This window comes from Manacus candei, unplaced genomic scaffold (genome assembly GCF_025592945.1).
Source record: "Manacus candei isolate 608988 ecotype Guabito, Panama unplaced genomic scaffold, ASM2559294v1 h1tg000062l, whole genome shotgun sequence".
Taxonomy (NCBI): domain Eukaryota; kingdom Metazoa; phylum Chordata; class Aves; order Passeriformes; family Pipridae; genus Manacus; species Manacus candei.
In genome coordinates this window covers 2,393,559-2,420,782 of record NW_026138110.1, presented here as the reverse complement: position 1 = coordinate 2,420,782, position 27,224 = coordinate 2,393,559, and the positions used below count along the sequence as shown (strand labels likewise).

Genomic DNA, 27,224 nt, shown 5'->3' with positions numbered 1-27,224 from the left:
GCAGCACAGAAGGCTGAGGCTGACACACTTGCTGAAGGGACATTCCCTTCCCAGCACACTTCTGTGGAGAAGCACATGGACCAGGCTGGGACAGGAGGAGGTACATTCTTCCTCTGGTTTAGGAGCTAATTTTATTCTTCAGCCAGAATCTCTCACTTCTTACCATTTCACCACGTGCACCAGAATGGGAAAAGGGGTTGTGATGGATACTGTGGCAAGCACTGCTGGCATAACAGGAACAGAGCAAAAACCAAAGCTCAGCCAGCACATAAGCAAAAAAAAGGTCCCCCAGAAGCCATCAAATTTTAACCCAAGTAATCTCAGAGTTAATCTAATTTCTCCAGTTATGCAGCTGAAGAGTACAATAAGTAAAAAATAAAAATTAAAAAAAAAAATTCCCCAACAAACCTCACAGTGGATACACAATCAGCTAGCAGGAAAAAAAAGGAAAAAAAATGACTTTACCATTTTATCATCAAGGAAAGTTCACATTTACTTGCATCAAGCCTTTTAATGGGTCTTTGTTTCACTGCACTGAACAGACTAAATTTTCAGAAGTGACAAATGGCTTTCATTATCTTAATTTATGAGTGATATTTTGTAATACTGTAACAGAAGGCATTCCAGAATTAAGATTAAAATCCAGCACTCTGAAAATAAGAGCTTTTATCTTCTTGTGGTGCCAACGCTTGGAGGATTCAGTGTTGGCTACAGCTCCAAGGCTTTCATTTTTGTCCCATTGCAAGCTTTCCAAACATGGCTAAAAGGCTTTTACTCTCAGAAAGCTCAGGTCTTCCTAGAATACAAAGCAAAATATTTCTCATTTTTAAACAGAGTAGTAAAAAAAAGCCCGGTGTCAAAACTGCTACTAAAAGAAATTACAGAATATTATAGAAATAGAAGAGAAATTAATAAAAGGCTTCTAATCAGTTCATCTCCCCTTGCCCTTGGAGGCAGGGTTTATACTGCCACTTGGGAGTTAACTCAGGGAGTTTCAGAGGGCAGCAAATCGTGCCTGGCCCCATTTGCTTCCTGGAAAGCTTTTTCCATACCTGGCAGACTTTTAGGTTTGCAACTGCATTTACCGTCTGGTGGTCAACCGGAATTCTCAGAGCAATTTAAAACTGTGTATGTGGTTCAATGGCTTCAAACCAAGTAGAAATACCTTAGACTGTTTTTGTCTTTTTGACTTTTGAAGTCTGATAGTTGTCAAGAGCCCCTCTTCCAAGGATTTCTTATATATCTCAGGTTTCTGAAGTGCTGTTGTACAACTGAGCTGTCCTCCACTGTATTGCCTAGACCTAAACAAATGTAGTGTCTTTATCTCTGCAATACCAACGAAAATGAACGTCAGGGTAAGGAGGATTTATATCATATGCAAATATCATAAAGTAGTAGCTTTCTTCCAAATTGGGGTTTGTATCTTGCAAAAGAGGAGTTGCTTAGTCACGCATTGTGAACCAGAAATCTGGAATGTGGTTGTTAAATTCCAGCATTTCACAGGATTACTTTACTTTATCTAAATCCTTTTCTGGAAACGGAAGGAAGGATTTATATTATTTTATGTCATATTTCGTAGGCTAGCATTCATTCCATTCCTTGAAAATTAAATAAGCAACCTCTGCTGCCACTGAGAAAGCTCTAGACATAGAGGTCTTTGCACAGTAAGGAATATGATTTTTCTTTCATGCTTCCTTCTCAATTCCATTATTATTCACAAGACTGAAGGTGACAATATTTTACACTTTTCTATTTTGTTCTGACTTCATATGTGAAGTCTGTGGAAGCCTTTTCTTTGTTGACCTCTCCTGTAAGTTTAACTTGGTAAGGTTAACCTCTTTTCACAAATGGGAAACTAAGGCACAAGTTTGGAGTGTTGGATACCTTGAGTACTCAAGTCTTGAGTAGCTTGAAGCTTAGATCCAGCTTCAGTGTAAGACAAGTAGCAGAAGTGAAGATAAGATGTCCCTGGGAGAGGAATAGCAACCCTGTCATTCTTCATCTTTGTGCAGCTTTTCTTGAGGGAAATAAATCAATTTTCCAATTACGGTTTTCCCCTAAACATTTTGAGGTTTGTATGGGGCTGTTAACAGACTTGGCTATTGCTCCTTTATGAGCAGGGCACACTCTGTCCTAGTGTCACTTCATAGTGGTACTTACATAAGTCCTTTTTCACAACTGGAAGTAGGGATAGAAAAGCCTGTGCTCTTATTTACTGAAAAAGCATATCCCCTTCCTTCCCTTATCCTTGCAACTTCCTCTCTGCCGAGATCTGGCCAGTCCACTGTGATTTACACTCACTCTGAGCAGAGAAAGAACTGCCTTGCCCGGCATATTAGTCACAAGCAGTGTGCTTCATCCTTTCTGGAAAGCCCCAGCCAGGAAGGAGGAAAAGGTTAAAATCAGAATTCCACCCCTTATTTCTGAACCTTGGCTGCTTCCACGGGCAGCGCTCGTGGATCTCCTGGGTCTTAAAGCCATTCTCCTGCTCCTTCAGCCAGCAGAAAACGTCTGTTCCATTGCTCTTCTTCTTCCAAAGGTCCACAGTGAGACAGCCACTCAAGGCCATCTTGGATGCACGTGGGCAGATGGGAGTGACATGGAAGCCCCAGCAGACCCACTGGAAGTAAGTGATTTTTTTTAGCTGTTCTCTGAAGAGTTTTCTGATTGTCAGGAACTCCTTGAGCTGGTGCAGGTATCATGTGTGTGACTTTGTAGACTGACAATTGTGGGTTCACTTTTGTGTTCCAGTGGACTCTTCTGAATGATTTACAATGTTTAAGATCAGACAGAAATATTTTTGGATATGGCATTCTTAGAAAGAAAAACCTCTCCTAGCATTTTTTTTTTTTACCCCACAGAAGTATTTGGTCATTTTAATTTGTTGTTGCACAAAAGGTGCAAAGTGGTTTGTTTTAGTAACCCAAAAACTTCTTTGAGCAATATTCAGGCTGGTTAGTGCCAAGTGTATATATAGTTGTGAGACATGTGAGTTGTCTTATTCATATCAATATTAATCTTAAACATGCAATTAAATATATGCCTAAGCAATTCAGCATCTGAATAACTCCTTTGGCTGCCAGGTATCACTACAGATAGTTTAAGTTAAACTTGTCTATGAACTACAAGAAGAGGGATTAAATGTTTCCTGCCTTGGAAGTCAAGGGTTCCACATTTGAGCTCAGCAGGACTGGCCGCAGGGCAAATATGTGGTCAGGATTTTTGCCTGTGAAAAGACACAACAAAACTCTTCTTTGATCCTCATTGGTATTTGGCATTAAATTCTCTAACTGAAGAAAATTTATGTCAGGAGATTCAAGACCTCAAAAGCGATCACACTTTTATTCTGGTTTTTCATGTGTTGGTTGAGGATTTAGGGAGGGAAATACAACTCCCTGAGCAGTCATTTGTACATAGCATGTTCTTTTTTTATGAGCATGCCTCTTTTTTCCAGTGCAGTTCTCCCTCTCTCTCTAATAGATCACATGTTTGTTTTCATGGCAATCCATAGAAACTTCTTGGAAATTATGATCTGTGACATTGCCATTATGAAAATGAGGGTTGTTGCTGTTGTCCTGCATGGGCCAACCTCCACGCTTCAAAAAACAACTGCAGACTGATTTCCTAATTTCTCCAAATGGCCTATTTGTTTTCTGGATTGCTTGCTTTGAGCCCACTGTGCTAAAGTTTATTACCTTGGGCCTGCAAGCACTTACCAGGGGCAATGCTACTAATTACTCTGGTTCTTGTAAATGAAGGGAATTACGCCCACTTCAAGTTATGCCCAACTTTTGTGGCTTGTACTAATTGTTTAAATTACCATCTGTAAGATAATTAAAATCCAATTTTGTGTTCTGTGTCTCAGATGGTACAAACAGATATGATTTTGTTTATTTCAGTGGCTGTTTGCATAATGCTTCAGTTAAAACACAGACTAAGCAAGGTTAAGGCAGATGTACACTTCAGAATCTGCTCTCAGTAGGTGTGAAGGTACCAAAATACAAATGCAATGCAGGAAAAAGTTTCTGTTTCAGTTCCTTTACGTGCACCTGCCAGAGTGGATGGAGCTTTACACAATAATCATGCCAAAAGCATGAATTTTTGAACATTTCTTTTCTCCAGTCAAGGCACACGTTACTGACCAAGAAGAAGACTTCATCACCCAGTTCTCTGGAACAACACATCCTCTCACTGGAAAGACAGAGACGAGAGGTAACCTTAGATATACCCCTAACCTTTGCAGATAGAACCTCTAAGACAGACCTTGCAATATCACTAATGGAAGCAGGAAATCACTGAATGTGTTATCACTGTTAATTACACTGTATTTAAGCAGCTGTTTGTTTTATCCACCAGTCCAGCAAGGCCTGTGTTCTTCCTCTGAGAGTCTCATCCTGTGCTCTTGTCAGATAATTTCTATGTGGATACTTGCTGCTTTGCATTTCTTCACAGCTTGAAGTGTGCAAGCACTTAAATTACATTTAAAATTACGTTTAAAATTACATTTAAAACTAGTTCCTAGTTCTCTGTACCACACTTGGCAGTTATATTTAGAGAACTGTTCCTAAAAACAGAGGATGACTTATTGTACCGTGGCTATGAATGTAGAAGAGCAGAGATTTATGGGGTGCAAAAGGCAAATTTTATTAATTATCACAGTTATAAAGGCCAAGGAACAACTGTGAGTAGCAGCCAGTTGTGTCTTGGTCACAGGTAGTAGCAAACTGGAAGCTGGTCTTTTCCTGAGCATCCTAAAGAGTGACCCTATGTCCTTCAGTTCGTTTGTTTGGAATCAAAGACATTCTAATTGGAAACCTATTTATGGAACTGAAAGCAAACTAGCAGGGAAGTCCTTGGCCATTTAGGAGCTGCAGCTTGGGATCAGTACAGCACTGCCAATGATTCACCTGCAGCTTATGGTGCTTTGCATGTTTGCTGGAGGTTGCTTCCTGAGCGTTCCTGTGCTTTAGCTGGAATCCCAAAGCACTGGCAGATGGGCTGGAAAGCTTGCCAGACCTTAAACTTGCTTTTTCTGGAATGAACTGGCCAGATGATGAGGAGGTAGTGAACAATCATAGCTGTAGGATTAGAATGCCAATCTATTTTTGATTTATTGACAATGTTGAAATAAGGGTTATTAACTGTGACTTCCTGGTAATTACAGCTTCTGGAGGTGAACAAGCAATGGGATCATCAATTTAGAAACATGAAGCAGCTCTATGAAAAGCAGGTAACACTGTTGATGACTTCTATTGGAATATGTATGTCACCTAAGTCTGTGTTCAAATGCCATCCAGCCACAGTCATGGTAAAATCAGCCTGCAGTGCCTACTGTGCCCAGCCCCTGCTCCTCCTCATCACATATCTGTTGGTTCTTGTCCCATCTCTCGTGCCTGGCTTGGGAAGCCTGGTTGCTCCCTGGGGCCTTGCTGTAATGGTGGAGCTCTCAGGTAAATCCTCTGTGAACGTTGCCCCCCGTAAGCAGGGACTGTCAAGATGAATTCTAGAGGAATACTTTTTCTTTCTTTCTTTTTTATTTTTTTTCCCCCAAGATCTGGTTGACGTAGCTTTTGTTCCTTGCTTATGGCTGTGTGGCATCACTGCTGCAGCCATTATCATCAGCTGCCTAGTGAAGCTGACTGCTTACAACTTTGCCTGGTATTCCCAAACCCAAGTTGGTTCATTGACTGACTCTTCTCATCTATTGCTTCCTGCTATGAGGAGGAAGTTTACAGGATGATCTCGTGCTCGTCAGGAAGATTTTCTCTCCAGTGTTTTCCAACAAGCTTTACCGAGATCTGAATCATTTACTGTCTCTTTTTTTTTTTCTTTCTTCAAAGAGAAGAGGAATTCAAATGGCTCTTCCTCATTTAAAATGGAGCTGTTTTATGCCCCTGGGTAGACACCTTGGAGATGCTGTGCCTTTGGGAATCTCCAGTCAGCCCACCATGGTCTGTCCCTTGCTTTTCAGCTGGCAGAGATGAAAGCAAGGCTGGACGTGTCGGAGAGGAGAGTGAGCGAGCTGGAGCAGGAGAGACATCGGCAGCAGCCGGGGGATGAGAGGTCGGGAGTGCTGGGCAGAGAGAAGCTGTGGCAGGAAAAGGTAGGAGGGTGCACTCTGTCACCTCCTTTGTGCTCTGTGCTCAACACTTTCTTGCCTTTCATCCTTCTCTGCTCATGCAGGGCCGAGCGTGGGCTGTGAGATGAGATGTGGTGCTGAGTGTTGTAGCCAAGGCAGTGGCTGCTGATGTGCCTCATCAGATTGCTGTGCACAGAGGGAGAGTCATTTCAATAGAAGCTGGCAGACAGCACAGCATTAGTGTGTGCATGGGGGGCGTAAAGAGCAGATTGATAGGAGCGCTGCAGAGATTTCCCTCCTCGCTCTTCAGTTCAGGGGGAAGTGCTTTGTGAACAAAAATGCTACAGCTGTTTCAAATGGAACGGGAGCATCACTGCAGGTGTTACACAAAGTGCTTGGCAATAAATACAATTCATCTCCAGACACCCAGATTTTGGTGTTGGCAATACAGGCTGTTTCAGCTCCCTGCAAATGTTAGTAACCCAGTCACTGCAGTTATTAGGCCTGGTCAACTGCTCTAGAGTGCTGTTCACCTCACCCCGACAGTGGCTGGGCTCCTCTCTCAAGACTCCTCGGGCACTGGCTCTTATGTGTTCTTTTGCATCTAAAGTTAAATTCCTAAGCTGAATTCCCACCTCAATAAAACCACCAGTCAGAGTGATCAGCATGTTTATGCCTGACAAACACACAAAACTTTGTGCTCCGTTTTCCAAGCCCCACAGGGAGGTGCTTCCTGTTCTCATTCTGCTCCGTGGGATGATGTACTTGGTGACCTCTCATGAGAGTTTCTGGATGGTGATCTGATGGCTGAGGTTGAGCTTCTCTTTTCACTTGGTAACTTGAAGCAAACCTGCAAACAAGTGGCAAGCATGTCACTGCCAGGCTCAGATGAGATGTGAGTTACCTGCTGCAGGAAAAGAAGTGCAAAGCCCTCAGCTTGTATCTGCATGAGCTGAACATTCATCCTACCTGCTTATCAATTAGTGCTAGCCAAGCATGTACTTGATTTCCAACCAAGGGGACTCTGTACATGTTTTAAAGCAAACTAAGTCATTATGTACTTGCTGAATCCCTTCCTATATTTACTCTGAGTGTGGATTCAATGTAAGACAATCCATCTTCCTCTTCATATTACTGCCTGCCTTTTAATATACCATATCTGGGAAAAATACCCCTAACTGTCTTTTTACAAAGACAAGGATGAGAATACACTCTGCAAAATTTTTTACTGCATACATGAATAATGAAATAAATGACAATGTAATCCAAAAATTTCTTATGGGGACAGGTTAACCTGAATGGAATTTCAGCCTTAGGTCACAAATTTCTTTAAAAATTGTTTATTTTTCTTCTCCCTGGGCATGTCTATGTGCCCACAGACAGGAATTAAAGACCAGCCTAATCACCGGAAAATCTCAGTGTCAGAACACCTAAGATTCAGTGTTGAATAAGGAGCAATAAGATGTAAGAATTCAGATGGTTCAAAAACCTGAAGAAACTGGAGATATTTTGTTGTAAATGTTCATGTTCCTGGAGGTGCCAGCCTTTGAGAAGGAGAACGTGTGCTAGGAGCTGGGAAAAGATACCATTCATATGGTGTCCTGTGCATGTGATTGTTTGATCTCGATTTTTTTTATTCACATAAAGCAGCTGCAGAAGAATATTTGAAATACTGTCTTTTTCTTTTGTAAAAAAACTGTTGTGTTTCATATGTCCAAACAGCTTTGTTCCAAGACCAGTCTGGCAAGAGTGGGCTAGTGAGGAATGTGTTACCCTGCAAAGGAGGCTTATGGGATGCCATTTGCTTCAGGGTCTGATTTGGATCTCAGCTCCCTTTGCTGTAAATTGAAAATAGCCACTGTGAAAGCCATAGAATAAGAGAGTCAAACTTACAGGTTGGCAAACATGCCTTAACAATTCTTATAGTACCATCTTGGAAGGCTCATGTTGCAAGTAGGGACATCTTCCTGGTAGTTTGCTGGGAAGGCAACAGTGTAGGCATATGCACTAGGAATGGTCAGACTGAAATTCAACAACTGTGATGGGCTCAAAAAAAGGTAGATTTTTAAGCCTTGATTGGCTGCATGGTGAATCTAGAGTGGGCTGAGACCTGTCTCATCTCTCCTGTAGTGAGTAAAGCCTTAAGACTACGTGACACTGAGATCTGGTTTTGTCTTTAGTGTTACATGGCACTGGGAATGGCTGGGACTCCTCCAGCCTTTAGCCTTGGCCTTGTACTGTGAATACATAAGAGAAATGCAAGTCTGGGATAATTGTCTGTATGATTCTGCCCTGCTTGGCCTGCCAGCTTTCTCATGCCTTTGTGTGACTGCAGAGAGCAGGGATTTAGCCTGCTGTGTTGTCTCTGTCCCATCATGTGGTGAGTGGTTAAAACAATGTCTTCAGACTTTATCATATCTGGGCTTCCAACAATCTGCCTTCCTGTTGCCTCCCTTCCCAGCTGTGCTTGGGACAACAAAAAATGCAGCACATCTGTCAGGCAGAAGATACTCTGAAAATTGTTCTTGAAAAACGTTTCCATCTGCACTTCAGCAGCACCTCTCTGTGTTTTTGCACCCCAGAAAGAAATAAAAGTCCTCAGTGAAGCCCTCCACGAGATGAGGGAGGAGAACAAGCTGCTGAAGCAGAAGAACACCTCCATGGCTAGAAAGAAAGAGCACTATGAGGGGGAGATAAGCCGTCTCAACAAGGTAGGAGCAGGAGTGAGCTGCTGACCAGGAGCTGTTCTTTTAATTCCAGGAGCTCCCTTGTCAGGCAGTGACACTACCAGATGCCCATCTTTTCAATCCTGGGTGAACAAGGTAGCAGATCATGATCAGCTTTTGGGAACTGGGGAAACAAGCAAGACCCAACCTGAGCTAATTCGTGTTCCTGGCAGGTAGTAGGGCTGCATTGCAAAGAGGAAAGTTAATGGAATCTTTGGCTTCTCCTGTGAAACCCCTCTACATGCCATTTCTAAGCTCTTTCTACATCCTCCCTCCTTAGAACAAAAGGGAAATGGCACAAAGATGACTTTATGTGCACCGTGGTTAAAAAGAAGTCACACAGTTTTAAAACTGTTGTTTTACTTGTATTCTGTGTTTGAGAATAATGGCTCCTCTTCACAAGACACAGCCCTGTCTTACTGTTTGTACCCATACATACATATATTCATACATATAAGTATTATGTGTACTTAGGTCTCACTGAGGAAATTGCCATTAAATAGCTAAATGGGATTTTTTTTTTAACTGAGGGAAAGTAATAAATGTAATTTTGTTTAATCAAAAGATCACATAAAGCAGTGGGTGTTTTCTAACAATTTTTTATTTCATGGTGAACCACAAACACTTCCTGAGGAAATGCACTGCAGTTACACTACATTGCTGTGTAACTTTAAGTGCTTTAACAAGCTAAAGGGCCATGATGTGCAAAAGTCAAGCCAAAAAACATAATGTTTGCCATAATAAAAAAATCTGTCAGAACATATGATCTCTAGCTCTTTTTGAAATGCATTGACAGGACTTGCTCAAAGCCTCAGTGTAACTTTTCTTCAAGGTTCATTTACATTGTTTTGTGAAACAACTTATTTCAATGTTTTCTTTTGCTGCCTTATGATGTGCTTGGAATAAGACAGATGGGTAAATAGAACACTGTTTTAAATGAAGCATCGATTCATGTAACACACTTTCCCAACCGTAATTTACTGATTATCTGTGTATCTGCATCCTTCAAATCTCATGTCAGGAATGCACATAAGACTGGAAGGGACCTTTCTAAGTCTAGTCCCCTGCTATTGCAGGTTCAGCCACTTGAAGTAATGACAAATCAAACAACTTCTTCTTCTTTTATTTGAAATGATAAAACAAAGTCTCACAGTATTGCTTTCAAATGCAGTTTAAAATAATCTTCACCTTATTTTTCTCTGCTGTTAACCTCTTGAATATTGATTTTTCTGGATGTTTATTTTTTTTTCCCCTCCATAATCCTGAGATGTAGAACCTCCTCAAAAAGATATTAAAAAGTGTCTTAAAAAGGAACAAAAAGTAAGTTAATCGGCCAGGTATCTGTATCTTCAAACTCCCATGTTGAAGTTCAGCCTTATTTATGTGTTGACATGGAACACAAGCTTTGCCACTATTATAGCAATTTCTCTTCTGCACAATCCTTAGGGGCAGCAGCTCATCAGGTAAAAAGCCTTCCTTTCCTATGCCTTCCATGGAAAGGGCTTGGTTCTGATTGGCCTTTTGATAATTAATTTTAAATTATTCCAGTCCCAGGGAGAGCTGTGTAACGTAATGCTGTTAAAAATAAACAAGATCTGCAAAGAACTGTGGCAGAATTTCGCTATAAAACTGAGCAAGAGTGGTACAATGTTGTGTGTATTCCTAACTCCCTCTAGTGACAAGCTATCGAGACTACACAACGTCCTCTCCAACAGGAGAGTTTACTCCCTTCCAGTTGAAGAAATCTGTACTTTAAGTGCAAAAAATGTTTCAGTCCGACTTTCCACTAGTCACATTTTTAATTTAAAATATTGCTTTTATTTTCTTGGGGGTTTTTTTTGTTTGCTTGCTTTTGGCCTCAGCTAAGTTTAGACACCTATCTGTTTTCCCAAATTCCAACTTGCACAGGGAAATGTTGTTTATGGATGAGATTTGCAGCTGTGATTTCTGTAAGTAAATATTGTATATGGTTATAAGTAAAAGCACAGTCCCCTAAATTGCACTGACTCAAATTCATGGATGTAGTGTGGTATCTTTGAAAGTGTGGACCTAGTCATGGATATATGTTATTCATGGGGTTTATACCCAGGGTACATAATGGAGGCAAATGCAAGTGAAGGGAAAACCTCTTTCTAAGAATTTAAAAGGATATTTTTTTCCTTTTCATGTAATGAATCTCTACTTAGTATTTTTGCTGTTTGGTGTTACAGGCCCTTCTGGATGTGTTGAAAAAGCAGCACTCGCCTGTCCTTGGGACTCCCCCGGGAAAGGGTGACAGGAATAGCATCGAGGAGATGAGAACCCAACTTGAAGTGCTGAGGCAGCAGGTAAGAGCAGCTGGAATTAAGGCTGGATGGATTTCACACAGCATAATTTTGCCTTGTCTCCCAAGAATCGTGCCTGGCAGACTTGCTACGCAGAGTTTTTGAAAGGAAGTCTTGGAAAACTAGAACGTTGGCGCTGCAGTTTTTCAAAGTGCGAGGCAAAACATTTGCATCCATAACCTACATCCCAACCTCTTTAGATGCATATTTATTTCTTTTTAAATCTTTGTTCTGAACAACTCAAGTGCTTTGTGCACTGCCTTTCTTTCTTTATGAAAGAACCTGTTTAAAAAACATTATAGTTTTCTGATAATTTTACATTTTGGGTCTGGACAGTGTTAGGGTTAATGTTATTGACACACAAATGGATGTGATCAGAATGTGAATTTTATTCAATGGGAATAAAATACTTGTTTCTGTCACGTTTGACAGCAGAGCCAGATTTTGCTCCCTAATGTAATGCTTGCCACATGCTGGAGAACAAAATCCTGCACTTGATTGTACACTAATAACTTATTTCATTCTACACAATAAAATAGAGTAAACCAATTTTTTTTTTCAGAATTCTCATGGGGTATCCGTGTTATGAATGTATTTTTCTGGTTGTATAAATCAGTACAGTGAGCCCAGGCTTGCTTGTACACGAAGTGGAGCAGGAGGCTGTAACTGTATGGAGAAGGGACTCCTGGGACAAACAGTGACGTGGTAGGGTCTCACCAGAGCCTGGTTGTCATCAACCCATCCCTGGTCATGACAGGAGAGATGAAGGCATTCTTTCCTTGGGAGGTGTCCCCCTCTGTGCCAAAGGGGTTCCCTTGCAGCCTCAGCAGGTTGTAGGGCTGGGGAGTGAGAGGGAGGGAGGTGGGACAGAATCGGGAGAGAAGAGGTGAAGAAATACTGAGGGGGGAAGTGTGTAGCTGGACAAGGGACACAGGGATTGCAGCTTTGCCTCTACCTTGGAGGGTCAGGGCTGTGCAGGCCTTCTCCACACATGGGCTGTGGAGTGGAGTCCCCCCACAGCCACACAGAAAGCCTTTGTTCCTTTTCCACGGTGTTATTCAGGAAGGAGGTTCTATCTAGTGGGGACCACCAGGTCCAAAAAAACTCTTGCAAAAATTAGCTGCAACAGGCAAGTTGTGAAAATGATTTATAGTGCCCTGTGTTGACTTTTTTCTTCCCCTGAGGTATTAACATTTCTTTAGTCCTTCTGTGAAGTCATAGTCCTGCTGCCAGCAAAAGGAAAACTGGATCTATCTGATGGGCAGGGCACGAGCCACAGTGAGAAAGGCCTTTGGAAACAGACTGTCAGCAGCTTTAGGGAGCAACCAAGAGGACATGAAAGGACTTCTGAAAGTTCTGGTGGTGGTTCCCACCCAGACGTGCCTTTGCTGTTATTTGTCAGTAGAAGTGCCACCAACCTCCAGCTCCTCACCGGGTGAATTCCTGCCCATTCATTAGCTGGAGAATTCAGCCAGTCAGCTTAACACCAAATAATTGACAGATTTGTGTCAATTATTGCTTCTTGCTTCTTGCTGCCTGAGCCTGGGGTGGTCAGACATTTGTTTAGTGGGATGAAGCTCTTTGATTCCTGGGGACACAAAACCAACTAAACCATTCCAGGCTTCAGCAGAAGCTTATTTTCTAGGAACCAGGTCAAACATCTGTATTTGCATTTTGAATTGTGTACATTGCATTCCCCTCTGCTTCTTCACTGGAGTGGGGAGGTTCTTCCCCAATTGCTTGCACCTGAGATACAGCAGGGAAGAGAAAACTGGAAAAAGTGTTGGTAAAATCTTTGTCCTGCTGCTGTTAATCCCTTAAAAAGCTTGATAGTAGTGTTTACTGTCTGGTTTATAATATTTAAAGCTGATATTTCTCAGTCAGCCTTTTAAATATCAAGGATCTACAAATACTGAAGCTGTGGACTGTTTTGATTGACAGGTGCCATTGGAGAATAGTCATTACTTGTCATTTTGTATTGGTCATAAAAAAAGACAAGGCAAACTTCTGGTTGTAGGATTGTCCAGAGGAGGGGTCCCTTTGGAATGCAGTCCGCTGCTTGGGCAGTGTTTAAAAAGCAACCAGACAACAAAAGTGGATGAAGTGGCTCTGCTGAGATTCCCATCCTTGGTATTAACAATTGCAGGTACAAATATACGAGGAAGACTTCAGAAAGGAGAGATCTGACCGAGAAAGACTCAGCGAGGAGAAAGAAGCACTGCAGAAAACTAACGAGAGATTGCAGTCTCAACTGAATAAACTCAGCTCTCAGGTATGAGGCAAAAGAAAGCTCCCACTGCCAGCACATGTGCACTTTATTTTTGTTTTCTCACTTTCCACGCAACTCAAAGCTTTCTGGCTTCCATTAATTGACATTGGATTTTATATGAGGTCACCACCTGGGATGAAATCATTCTGAAGTAATGCAGTATAAGAAGATGAGAAACGATTAGAGAAGGCTTCCAAAAGGAGTAGATGAAGGGAGTATTTATTGCAAAAAACTTTTCAAACGTATCTTAAAATGGAGGCGGGAGGGGGGGGAATTACCAAAAACAAGTCCAGAGGACTTTGATTGTTTCACTGGCACTTGATATAAGGGTTATAACATCAAACAAACTTTTGAAATAAAGAGCCTCTCTAGTTAACCCTGACCTCTGCAATTGAATTACAGGGATGGTAATATCACTGAGGAACAAAATGGGCTCCATACAAATGAGCTGAGCAGCCGCCGCAATAATTTTTTCTTGCAACATCCTTTTTATCTCTTCAAAGTAGTGTCAGTAGGAAGCCATAGTAAAATCATGGCATGCAAAACTCTGAGCTTTCTCAATCCCCATTAAAAAAAATGACGAAATTTCGAGGTTTCCTGTCTTGACGAAGTTGTGCAATGTTTTAAAAGAATGGCCGGTTACCAGCATGTTCTGTGATGATTTATTGTCCTCCCTGACACTGTTGTGAAACAGAAACTTCAGTATTGACTTATTCTCAACCAGCCCAAGCATCAGTACTAGTAAGGTCTTGCTGTAGTATCAGAGGCAGTGAGTAGGGGGGGTGCCTAAAAACAGAGCTAAAAGGCCTTTCCCACTCCTCCCCAGTAGGATCAAGAGAAATGCCAACACCTGAAGGGCTGTACAGGTGCTGTGTAACATGTATGTACAACTTGTCTGTCCCTGCAGTGCATCCACAGTTCACACTGAAGATCTTGTTTGTCTCTTCCTGCCTCGGGATTTGGTTAAACAAAGCTTGTGAAGGATTTTAAAGATGAGAGCAACCATACAAAATATTTATTAGTTTGTTTTCTTAAGTCGAATGGTTTAGTTGTGACTCACAGAATCACAGAATGTTAACCATCTTTTACCCCTCCTTCCTCTGTCCTGAAGCAAATTCCTGTTGACTTTACTGTAATGCAGAGGACCTAAAGAAAAGGCAGGCCTAAACCTTGAGGCCATTGACTTTGGTCCTATACCAGAATTATTTACTTTTCTTGTCATGCAAGTGTCCATGTAGTTCTGCTTCAAATTATCGAAAGCTACTGTGTGTAATGAAGATATAGAATACTTGAATATAGAACACACCCAGAAACGCTCTTGAAACCAATATTTTTCTCACATAAAAAGTGCCAGGACTCTGCTGTGGTGCTTTCTTAAATAATTTTTAAACAATAAGTGGTCAGGAGGGGCTAAACAGGCAGCATTGTGACCCAATGCTGAGAGAGGAGGGTTTCTTCCCCACTGCTTTTTATTGATGAATTTGTGCTTGACTATTCTGTTGGTCATTGTATCCTGCTGATGATGCATTTCTTTTTATTTTTGTGACAGACAAAAGACCTCCCAGTACAACCTGAGAGGCCCAGTTACCCACCTCCACTCTTCCTCTCACCCTGTGTGAATTATGGGAGGTGTGGGATGGTTCTTCACTATGCAGATCCTCGAGTACAACCAGGGCCTTGCAGGGCACATGAGCAGCAGCAGCACTTGGTAAGATTCCCACTACTTCCCATGTGTCAAGGACACTGTTTTTCTCTCAGCATGGTGACCACAGAGTAACTGGTGCTATCACAGTGCCCTCAACACCAGCAACTGAATTTGTGGTTTCACAGTTTGTTGTTAGTTCCAGATCAATATCAAATTTACTTTGTCAAACACTATCTATCTGTAATGCCACTCAGAAGAAAAATGGGGTTGTTCTGTGGTAAGGAACATTTGTACCTTAATTAGAAAATTAAAGTTGTTGGATTGGAGTCTTGCTGATTCCTTAGGTAAATTTACAACACTCATTCAGAGCCCTTTCTAACTGTATAGCTGTATAGCAGCATTATGGGTCTACTCTCTGGAGCCCAGTTCTGACCCTTCAACCTACAGTAATAAAATAATACAATAATAAAAAGCAGAAGTGGAAGGTGTATCTGAGTGTGGCTCACACCATGGGAAATTTACCTTTTTTCCTGGCACACAACAGGGTCCTGTCTTCCTCAGCACGAGGAAGAATAGCTTTGCGCTGGAGCAGGTTATGTGAGGGGGAGTTATCTACTTCAAGGAAAATACTGCTTCAAATAAAGGTATTTTTGAAGTGCTCCAGGTTATCTAAGTGGGCTGTGCTTGTTCCAATCTAGTGAGTATGCATTTAAACATGGTGAATGTCATTTTAAATACTCAGTGCCTGTTTCTGGCTGTAAAGCTGTCACATATGGAAAGATGCTCATTATTTGGGAAGTTACAGCCTTTTGAAAAATGCATGTAAGGCTTTCAGACTGCAGAAATCCAATGGAAGGGCTGCGGTCGGACAAGTAATTTCTGTGCTTCGGGAGTGTGCTTATCTGCCTATTTATCAAAGTTGGAAGTATTGCAGAATGTTTTTCACTGCAATTTGGACACTGGCCCAGATTATTTTGGCTCTTCTCCCTGAACTTCCATCATCTGGGTTTCTAGTTCTGTGAGGGATCAGCGGGTTTATGGCTCTGCCATTCCTGCCGGAGCGCCGGGGTCACTTTGCCTCGCTGCTTTGGAACTCCCCGTTTCATCCTGACCCTTGTCTGAAATGCTGTGCCTGGGCCAGTGCAGCCTTGCTGCTCTGAGCCTTGGGAACCTCCCTGAGCAATTTGTTAGCTATGAAGGAAGGTGTTAGAATTTAATGAGTGTCCTGATACTTAATCCTGGGTGTTTAGTCTGTGCTTTTGCTTTTTCGGTCTTTTTATGTCTTGCACTTTTTCTTTCCTCTTTACATTGGTAGTGGAAACATTTTGTTTAGTCTTGTTTCTGAAATTCATTCGAGTTTGTGTGGTGCGAGTAGCTATGAAAGAGAAGAGTTGATCAGAGAACAGAAGATCCACCAGAAACTCAAAAAACCCAATGCAAATAAATGTAATTTGAGGCACTGGTGGGAAAACTACCTGTGCTAAAAGCAATGCAGCCTTGCTTTGTATCAAAGCCTATGTTGTTTGCCCATAAGCACGGAATCAGTTAACAATTCCTATGAATGGTACAACTGGTGTGAAAATACAACAGCTCCTTCTTTCCTGAAGGATGAGAGTGATCACTGCTCTGTAAGTGTGGATGACAGCAAAACAGAAAAGTTAAATCTGTTTTCTGTATCTACAGCTTCATCCTGCCATCTTAATTTAGGCAAAACTTCTTTAGAATTCTCTGAAATTTGTTGCCTACAGATTGGAATCTGTAAGATTCCCCTTGGCAAGGCTCAGGATTTTGTCAGAGTAATTTCTGCAAAACAAGAATTATTTTTCCAGTTTAGTTGATCTGAAGCAGCAATTTCCTGGAATTTGACAAGCCTACATGTACTACCTACACCACAGACAGCCTGACCTGAAATGTCTGGTCCCAAAGTTGTTTTCTCTAGTGGTAGTTTGCAACTCATTTACCACAGTGTGTGGTGTAAACTATAATGTACTATTTCTTTCTTGCAAGATTTCCCTGGACAAAACTGTATTTGCATGGACATAACCTTCCCAATACTTCCTCTTATAAGAAAGATGGGAATTTTTTCTACCTCACAAGATTTTCAATAAGTTATTTGATAACAGCTAGTGGCACGAGGAAAGGGAGGGGAGGAGGGAACTTCATTCCATGACTAATTCCTGTCCCAGTGAAGCATGTTACAGGTGTATTTGAACTGGAACAGCTTCACCTGGCAGGTGTACCAGGTTTCTCTGAGATGTTTTAGTACAGAGGTGCCTGCTGGTATCTTCTGCACTTCAATCCCCAGCTCTTTTAAAATCTGATTTGGTTCTGTGAGTGTTTCTTTTGATTTGTGGGATCTAGAAAGGTTTACACCAACATTTCTGAAGGGTGCAGCATCTAAACCCCGTGCCATAGAAAAGGAAGCAAGCTGAGGGACTTGGATCAGTGGAAACATAAAGCTAAATATAAGATTTTTTTGGTAAACTACTTTTGTAAGACTAATGAAAAGCTTCACAGCACAATTATGTTTTTATCATGTCCCTATTCTTCTGTTTGAAGTGTCTGTGAAGGCCATATTGCTGCAATAATGTTTTATTGTTCTGTGCAGCCAGACTATCAGTGGTATGTTCCTGACCAGCTTCCGCCAGATGTGCAGCACAAGGCAGATGGTAAGACAGCAGCTGTTCAGAGCACATATTAAATGTACTTTTATTTTAAATGGAGGCCTTTGAGGGATGCAGAGCAAACTTTCCTATTCATCTATCGAGTGCTTATGTGACAGCTTTGCCTTGGAGAGGCTGGGGTAAGAACAACACAGGCGAGGTTTCTAATGTAACACCACCTATGCTACAGCTTTCAGCTTCACTGCAATTCATAAAACGTCTCTATTACACGTTACAGGATCACACATTTGCCCCATTAAACACCTGGTAATAGTCCTAAAGAAAAGATATTCTCAGAATTCTCCTTGGAGCTTCTGTTGCTCCAGCTAAGACTGAATTTGATGATGTGCTGAACCCGGGGGCCAGCATAGGTTTAGAAGTCCTTGCTAACAAAGTACAGGCTTTAGGATGTCATTTCATCTTAAGGGCAAAATGCCCATTGCTGTTCTTGATCTGCTCTGATAGTTCAGGGTGCCAGGTCTGAAAAAAAAGCCATGTAAATGAACAGAGTTAAACAGTTGCAACAGTGTCAGTACAAACTATTTTTTTTTTGGAAACCAGGAGGAGTATTTAATATTTGTACCTGGACTTGAAACCATTCCTGGTTGTTTTGAAGTACTTGTTTCAGACCACTCAAAAGATGGATGCCAGGGAGCACAAGGAATCTCTTCTGGGTGGGAGTCTGCCATTCCATGGTGCGAGTGGGTACCACATGGGGTGGCAGGGACTGGTGAGTCCAGAAGCTGTTTTGTAACATGCAGAAGAAGAAGATGGCTACAGAGGAACTATTCTGTTATTTATTGTTGTCCATATTTGCCCAGAAGAGAGGGTAGGGTGGGAATGGAGCTTGCCAAAATGGCTGAGGAGCTTCCCGTAGTTACATGGCAACTGTGTGGAGGGTTCTGATGTGGTCACAGGGAAAGTGGAGCTGTGACTGCAGGAGAGAACAGGAGATTAATTTTGCTGTTCCTCCCACTTAGACTTGAAGTGATTTATTGCACCGGAGGATACAGGGAGGTTATTTGTAACAGGGGATGAAACAAGGCCACCAACTGCAGCCCTGGGCCAGGACAGTGCACTTAGGGGATCTGAGGAAAGAGAGTTCTTCTCTTATCCTGCTTGACTATGACTTGGCTTTTGGCTCCCTGAAAAAAAAAACCTTTTAAAAATCCATGCCCTGTCTTTTTATTTACTGTTCCTTGCCCAGAACATCCAAATACCTCCTTTGTCAATGGGACAGTGAGTAGGACACTTGGAGACTTTCCCTGCCCTTTTTTCCTTCAGTCCTTCATTTCTTAATGAGTCCCATCATAGCACTGGATGTCTGCTTTAACATCTTTAGGGCTCTTTCTATCTTGGCTGACAAAACAAAGATGATTTTATTAGCCATTGATCACACAGAAGTCCAGCTTCTCTCAGTTAAATATATTATATATAGGTGCATATATTATATATAGTGGTCTCTATTAAATCTGCATGTAAGTATTTTGAGAAAGGTTTCAAAGATAGAAACCCCAAGAATATGTGATGACAAAGTATCCCAATGTTCCAATTTCTTTGTTCTATTTTGTGCAAGTGCTAATTACAATGGGGGGTTTAAATGAGCCGGTATGTGCAGCAGCATTCCTGAATCTCATTTTCTCATCCTTCATTTTCTCATTAGATGATAAACTGACCGATAAATCTTATCTCTGCTGAGCTAGGACTTCATTATAGAAAAACAAATCAGCAGTGCAGCAACTTTTAGGCATGAAGCAGTTTCCTTTAGGAATGCTATTTCAGTAGGTTGATATTTCTAAGGAAAAGCCTTAAGTTTTCCCTAACAAATTTTTCTTTGACACTGGGCATTTTTTCTTAAGTAGTAATTATAAAATACAGATCACAGGTTATAACTTCAGAGGTGAACAGAAGTGAAATTAATTGGGAAACTCATATTTTTTATAAGTTTGTTCTCCAGACTGCTGCTGTCCCCAGAGATGTGTTTTGGTAGTTGGCAGAGGATCACTTAAGCACAAGCCTGTGGAGCAATGTTGTGTCCAGCACTGAACTCTCAGGGTGGTGTGATGGTTTGGATCTGGCACTTTTTGATTTGAGCCCTTTCTAATTAGCTGGAAATAACTTCATCAGAATATAGGAAGGATGAGTGTTCCTGGACCTGGCTCCTGAGCTTTTTTGTTCTTGGTTGTGTGGTTCTGTTTGGGCTTTTTGAGTGATTCGAGTTTAATTTTTAAGGAGCAAGGCAGAAAGATTTCCAGCAAATGTACTTAATGTCACTTCATTTGGCAAGGAGTGTTGACTTCCTTCCTTATCCAACTATGCAAAATTGAAAAGACAGTTGAAAAAAAAAAAAAAGATTGATTATGGAGATTTTCCCTGAACCCAGTTTTTAAATGCAAAATTCTCTGGGAAAGAGGTTTATTGCTCAGAAGCCTACTCAGAGCAAGAACCCTTTTGCATGCCACAACTGCTGGCATGTACTGCCTTTTCCTCTTTCAAAATTAATCTTACTGCATTTGTTTTCCTGGCAGAAAGATTCTCAGCACATGTATTCAAGGACCCCAGTCACCCCTTCAGAACATCAGATATAAGTAATGGATTTCTGTGACCTGAGCTGTATGTTTTACGTTGGATCCAGTCATGCCAGGCACAGGGACAAACCAAAATATAGCCCTTTGCTTCATCTTGACATCATCTGGGAAAGCAGAAATCAACCTGCAAAGCCCTAAGGATGCCCAGATGAGCACATGAAGCAGCAGGATGTGCCCACTTACTTTCATTATAATCTCATCTCCTGTTCCCTTTCCACACTCTGCTGCTTTCCAGATTTTTGCCCTCGAGGTACCTAATTTGCTGCTAATGTTGTTATAATTACAGCTAATTGGAAGAAGAGGAGGAGTTTTTCCACTGAAAATAATGACATCTGTAGGGAGAGGGAGAAAAAAATGAAAAAACTGAAAAATGGATTTGTGGAGGTCTTCAGTGAAAACCAGACAGGAAAAAAAAAAAGTCAATAAATTGACATCCTAATTTTCCTGGAAAAAAAATCACAGACCCTAAACATTTTTGGTATTAGCTAGTTCTCAGTGCATATGTTACATGAGAAATTACCAGTGCTCCCAAGTAGCCGAGACAGATTTAATTAGCAGCTTTGCCATCCCCATTGGGAATGAAAATGTGATTATTGTCAGGATTTTTACTAGTACAGCTTGATTTGTGCTACTGCAATGTAACAGAAAGGCCATTAGCACACCTGTGGTTTCTAACTGCAGAACCTGTCAAGTTGCCTGTTTTGGAAAGGCATTGCTTTTAAAAGTCAGCTTTATCTACCTTACACAAATGTGGCCCTTTTGGACCAGGTTTTCTGTCGTGTCCATTGGGATCTCATCAGCCCTGTGGGTTTGAAGTGAGTGAGGGGGTTACTGTGTAGCAGCTACGGGGCAACTCTTCCAGGCGAATTCAAAACCCTGCTGGAAATATTTCACTCTTGATGTTTCTCGTGTAAGTGAAATACTGTGTGTACTTGCATGTGTGTTACTAGAGATGTGTTACAGCATTTCCAAAATCTTTTGAAACTTCAGGAAGCTTGTGTTACACCAGCAATAGCATCTTTCTTCAGTTTTGTTTTTTCCTACCTTGAGTGAGTTACTATCAAACAGGTTTTTGAGCCACAGACACCTGCTTAGCCATAGGTACTGCTACCTAATTGTTCCCTCTGTCATACTTACCTACTCTCCTGAGTGCCCAGGTACACCCATGAGCCCTGCTGAATGTCAGTTGAGCTTTTTAGAAGTCTACAAAGGTTTTACAGGGGGTTTTAGATCATTAGACCCTGATGTTTGCTCTCTATAAACCATCAGGACTAGATGAAAGTCGAGAGAAACTACCAGTGCACTCTGACATCTCTACCCTCTTCTGCTTCTTCACTCCTACTGCCCCTTGTAGTGAATTGATTACAGTCTTGTAGGGATGTATAGAACTGGCTTTAGGGTTGTGTCTGTGAAAATCTTACAAAACAGAGGGAAATTAATCACAAGTGAGTTGTTTTTCTCAGTCTCAAAATAATTCCTGTGGATTTACTCATGCAGATTCATCCCCGGAGAAGGGAGCCCAGCACTGACAGCCCGAGACCTGGAGAAGTGTAAACCAGAGGCTGCAAGCAAGTCTTGCAACTTCATTATTCTGTTTTCTTCTGGGTTTTTTTTTTTGCCCTCAGCTCCTTATCTCTTCAGTGCATGTGATTTATGTGTGGTGAAATCCCTGCGAGGACAATAGAAAAGCAGATCATCCAGGCTGGTGATCCTCAGGATCCAGTTAAACTCTGCTGGGAAGCGTTACTGCCCTTTGTTCTGAAGATGCTGTTTATGCTGCCTTTGAGAATCTGTTAAAGAGCCTTATGAGAAAAGATGCAGCCCTTGCTGGGGATTCAGGCTGTCACATCTGTTTTGAATCCGAGAGCTTATAAACTCAATAGCATTGTGATTTTTGTTGTTGTTGTTTGAGAATTATAGAGAGGGCTTACTTGATTCCAGGGAATGATTTGTTGATGTATCATCTTGAATTCTGACATCTTTTTCTTGGCTGGTAAAAAGGAAATCTGCTTCACTGTTTGAACACATTTGTGGAACTGTAAACAGGGTACCAGTGATGCCAGGCTGAGTAAAAGGTGCCCCTTTCTGAGTCCAGGTCAGCTCTCATTTTGTTTTGGCTCTAGAATTATATGGAGAAAAGAAACCACAGGGTTTTTTCTGTGTGCACTTATTCGTATCAGAAGAATTTTAGTAGAAATATTTAATGGGTTTAATTTCTAAGTGAATATGGCTTTATATTTCCAAATGATTCTTATAATGAGTCTGAAGATCACCGTGTACCCTCTAACCCAAGAATAAAATGTGGCTTTTTAAGTGAAATTGTATTTAGATGATTAAATTTTGTCAGAAAACTATGGTGTGTGGGTGTTCAGCAAATATTACTTCACAATCTACTTGCAAGATTGTCTCTTCCCTTCAGGCTTTTAAGAAGGCAGCTGCTGGGAGACAGGTACCTGAACCTGCTGGGATCCCACCTGAAAGAAGCATCAGATTTTTGCACCATGAAGCCACATGAGAGTCCTGCCTGCTTTCCTGATAGCTCAGGAGTAGTTAATGTCGATTGAAGTTCCCACACAAACAGCTTTTGGAGCTGTGCAGAGTCGTCAGCTACAAGATTGCCTGCCTGTGTCATTTCTGCTTTTAGAACAGGTATTTCCATTCCCTTCCGTGTACAAAAGCCTGTGCACTGAAATAAGAACCTTATGGGGTTAAACATGTTCAGCATTTGATTTTGGGCTCAATGGGGAACAGTCCCTGGGAAAGGATTTTTCTGCTTTAGAGCAGACCCCGACACGGATCCAGGCAATGACATTCCTAACCCACAGTATGGACTCGGGGAGAATACAAGCAAAGCACTGAGCAGAGCAGCCTCTGGAGGGAAATTGCTTTTCCATGAACTATTGAAAATTAGGAGTTTGACTGCAACACTGGCTACAGAATAAATTCCCGGGTCTCTGTAAGAGAGAGAGGAGTTTTTATCCGTGCCTGACTTTGGAGCTGGCCTGCAGACACCACAGCAGCAGATAATTTAACCAGCAAACAATGTAACTGCGCTACTCCTGATTAGTGCTTTGGCTAATAAGGGTGAGATCATGGAAAATGCTAATGAGGTGCCTTCGGAAAATCCAATTATAATGTAACCCAATTCAATGGGAGGTCTCAGCAGGTGACCAGTGCTGTGGGCAGAGCACCCCACACTCAGAGACGCCGTGAATCCCCCGAACAGACGAGCTTCTGTGTGTGCCTGGGGGGAGGCAGCAACCTCCGCGTTCATTCAGTCCCACTGTTTCCCCCAACTAACCAGGCAGGTTTGCTCCTGCCGTTTGTGGTGCTTAACTCATCATCTGACAGCTTGTGCAAGCATTGTCTGCCCCGAGCAGACGATTCAACACGGGCTATTCACAGGAAGAAAATAGTTTGTTTGCAGGGCTATCTTGTTTTTTTTCCTCTGCTCAGTCACAGGCTTTTAATGTTTGTCAGGCTTGGGCACAGGACTAAACTCCGACTCACACAAATCCTAAACCCTCTTAGTGTGGGGGATTCCTTTTTTTTTTTTTTTTATGATGCTGTATCTTTTTAAATGCATATAAAATGCCTGTAAGTTGTTTTTCCTCTTGGTTTTCTTGGAGTGTTGTATGTTTCCCAAATGCAGGTGCTGCCCCAAAGGATACGCTTTCTGCAGTGACCCAGGCAGCTTTGAGGGGGTGAGTTATTTTAGTTAAAATCAACCATCGTGTTCTTAGCAGGCCTTTTTCCTTCCCTGAGCTTTGCCAAAAATGGATATCAACACTCCCAGTTCTTCCTGAAAAGCCTGGTGTCTTTTGGGAGGTTTTGTCCCTTTCTTTTTTTTTTTTTTCTGTGATGATGTGACACCAACATATCCATGACTGAAAGTTTTTTGTTTTGACTGACCACTATTTTACTTCCCAGATATTTAAAGTTCTGTGCCTTGCCAAAAATTTGTTGTTTTAAAATTGTCTTTTTCTTCTGAAGGCCTGAAGGTCTGCTGGTGACAGCCAAGTCAATGCTTATTCCATTCTATGTTTATATCTATTTCTTTCCACTCTTAGATAATGTGTGGCATGATGGGAAGATTTCATTGGTGATAAGTGAATTGCCTGTCTTTATAAATCACTAAATACCATCCCTCCTTAGTCTTAGGCTGTCATTTGTTTTAGGAAGGAAAAATTGTTACTTTGACATTGCTCCTAAAGTTGGGAGCTGCTTTAATGGCCTGAGAAACTCTGTGTACAAGAGGAGCTGGGTTCATGGCAATGCTGCAGGCAAAGCACGTGGGGTGCCCCAAATACCTACACTATCCTGTGGTGGGAAGGCTGGATAACACGGCAACAACACGTTTCTGGGTAATTAGGATTATGAGATTCCCCAAATTTCTGGTCTTATCCCCCTCTCTCTCCTTCTGTAGTCTAGAATGAGAAAAAGCAGCTGGTGTATGGTGATACATTTTGCTCAAGCAATCTCAGCTGCTCCAGCTCTCCCTATTCTTCCCACTCCAATGAATTGGAAATGTAATGAGATGGAAAATTCTACCTTGCCCAGAGCACCCTGTGCTGAGCTGAGAGAATATTTCTAATCAGGTTGAAGTTCTCACTCTTGTTTAAAAAAAAAATAAGATCCTGACATTTAAAAATGGTTTCTGTATTTTAACTTTGCTGTGAGAATGACAGAAGAATTCCCCTGATCTGTGCAGATGCAAGTTTAAAGGCCTGCAAGACACCACGGGGGTGGAAAATATTTTTTTGATTAATAAAACACTTTCCCACCAGGAGCCAGGATGCTGGTTAACACTGTGTTTTCACTCATAGCAGCAACAGCCCCGCTTCCACCTGCCCTATAAAAGGGAAACACCCAGGTGCTTCCTGTGCAAGGGCTGCTGGTGGGAGAGCAGAAGGTCCACGCTGGCCTCCAAACATGCCATGGGCTGGAGGTGATGGGAGCAGGGCTGAGGCAAGGAGGGCAGGCAGGAATGTGATGGGGCACAGTGCCACGTGCAGTCTGGTGACCACTGCAGGAGGTCAGACCTTGCAAGACTGAGACTGTGGATTGCAACTTTCTTGGTCTAATGGGAGACACCAGACCAAGGGGGGTCTGAGGCTCTTCCCATGGCCAAGGGAAAGGATTTGGAGAAGGGAAGTCTCGTGGAGCGACAGCAGGATGTTTGTATGGCATGACCTGCTGAAGAAAAAAGTTACAGCTTTGACCAATGGTAGAACTCCTTTGTTGCTTTTTTTGCCATCTGGTTGGTTTCTTTCATTGAGTTATTTGCTTTAGCTGAGAGAAGAGAGGGAGATGTTTTAATTTTCTTGGAGGAAGTTTTCATTTTGTGCCTTCCTGCGTTCAGGCTTCCTGTGTCTCATCTCTTAGTTGTGTTAATCCCAAGTTAGTCCATTTAAGGCAATGGCATTATCCTGTAGGGCTGGCACATGCATAGCTTCTTTGCAAGTTGTTCACAAAACCAGCCATCTGTGACTAAATATAGCAGTCACTTATAACTTATTACTCAAGGTTAGGCACAAAGCACCAGCCAGATTATGTCCCTGTGCTAAAAGTTAGGAAAAACTGCCCTTTTCTGAAGATTGAAATCAGAGCTGGTCTTTTTGTAATTCCTATTCTTTTCCCCTTTCTCTCCCCAGTGCCAAATTTGCAGCCTATCCTGTATAGTCATGACCCAGCATGGAATCTGTGGAAATAATGTCAGAAGAAACAATCTTAGTTATGCCAAATGGAAGGGATTAGCAAGGATACCAGAAAAACACAGTCATCAGCACCAAAGAGCAGGATATTTCAAATGAAGTCCTTTCTGCATAAGTGACCTGTTCAGACACCAAAACAGCTTTGGAGGGGCAGTGAATCACCCCTTATTTTCAGGGTTCTTGTAGGAAAGAAAAGCTGTACAGGAGAAAAGCTGATTTCTTATGAACTGAGATAACAATACTCTCTTATGCTGGCAGTAGCAAGAGAGGGATTACTTTATTCCCTGTTAAAATTCTCCTGTGGTCAAGAGTTAAGTGAGTGTGGGGATGTCAAACAGGGGACTTGGAGCCTCCAGTGATGCGCTTTCTCTAGAAGGGAAGGGAACTTGCTAAAATCAGGTTTGAGGCATGAATATTGCATTAGAGTTAACTAAAAGCAGCCTCGAGTCTGGCTTAGTAATACCAGCAAAATTGGTTGTTCACAGGGATTGCTCCTAATCCTTACTGGTGATAGTTAAAATTCAAAGCCTGTGTGGGATGTTGTCATCTCACTGCTCGTGACGCCTGAAGAGACACCTGACTTCCCTGAGGATTGGGGTGTGGTGGGGTCAGAATGCTGGGGCTGCTTTTCTACCCCTGTCTGATAAATTAATAAGGCAGCACTTTGAAGCACAGCTAAGAAAGAGCTGCAAAACCAGAAAACCTCCCCGCCAAATCAAACCCACTGCATTTGCAGGGTGACCTCTGAGCACCACAGTTCTGCATTACCAGATACCTGTTGGGCAACTGAAACAAAAAAAAGTCCCCAGAAGAAAAAAAAAAAGGGCAATTAATCTGAATGTGCTGTTAATTTAATAATATTCCCACGTGGGGTCTTAGTGCTACTATTCACAAGCTGACCATAATTTCCTACTGTTCCACAGGTGCTTGTGACAGGCTCCACTTTCCACGTTCATTCCTTTGCAGTCCTTTACTTTGGAGTCACAGCAAACCATTTACTTGTTTCATTGGTTTTGTTTTTTTTTTTTGAGTCAGATGAGGTTTGCAGAAAGTAAAATTCCCATTGGAAGAGAACTTAAAAAGGTGGTGCTGTACTGCCAGGAAACCTTTTCCAAATAATCGAGTTCTTATTAATAGAAGTTTTCACTTTGATGAATGCAAACATTCAAGCTATAGCATGTTGTGTGGCTTTCTGTATCTGAAAGCACAGATAAGG

General features: G+C 41.8%; 1 protein-coding gene across 1 annotated transcript in view; it reads left to right on the top strand.

Moving 5' to 3' along the window:
• Window positions 1-26,076, top strand: part of TNIP3 (TNFAIP3 interacting protein 3) — a 38,099-nt gene extending 12,023 nt beyond the window's left edge. The window contains exons 4-15 of the mRNA XM_051804864.1: window positions 2,540-2,626; window positions 4,123-4,212; window positions 5,165-5,230; window positions 5,972-6,103; window positions 8,662-8,790; window positions 11,016-11,132; window positions 13,276-13,401; window positions 14,948-15,106; window positions 17,652-17,712; window positions 21,792-22,943; window positions 23,947-23,998; window positions 25,949-26,076. Of these exons, the coding sequence (XP_051660824.1) occupies window positions 2,540-2,626; window positions 4,123-4,212; window positions 5,165-5,230; window positions 5,972-6,103; window positions 8,662-8,790; window positions 11,016-11,132; window positions 13,276-13,401; window positions 14,948-15,106; window positions 17,652-17,712; window positions 21,792-21,823 (999 nt within the window). The 3' untranslated portion in view covers window positions 21,824-22,943; window positions 23,947-23,998; window positions 25,949-26,076. The remainder of the gene's footprint in view (window positions 1-2,539; window positions 2,627-4,122; window positions 4,213-5,164; window positions 5,231-5,971; window positions 6,104-8,661; window positions 8,791-11,015; window positions 11,133-13,275; window positions 13,402-14,947; window positions 15,107-17,651; window positions 17,713-21,791; window positions 22,944-23,946; window positions 23,999-25,948) is intronic.
• Window positions 26,077-27,224: the final 1,148 nt, after the last annotated feature.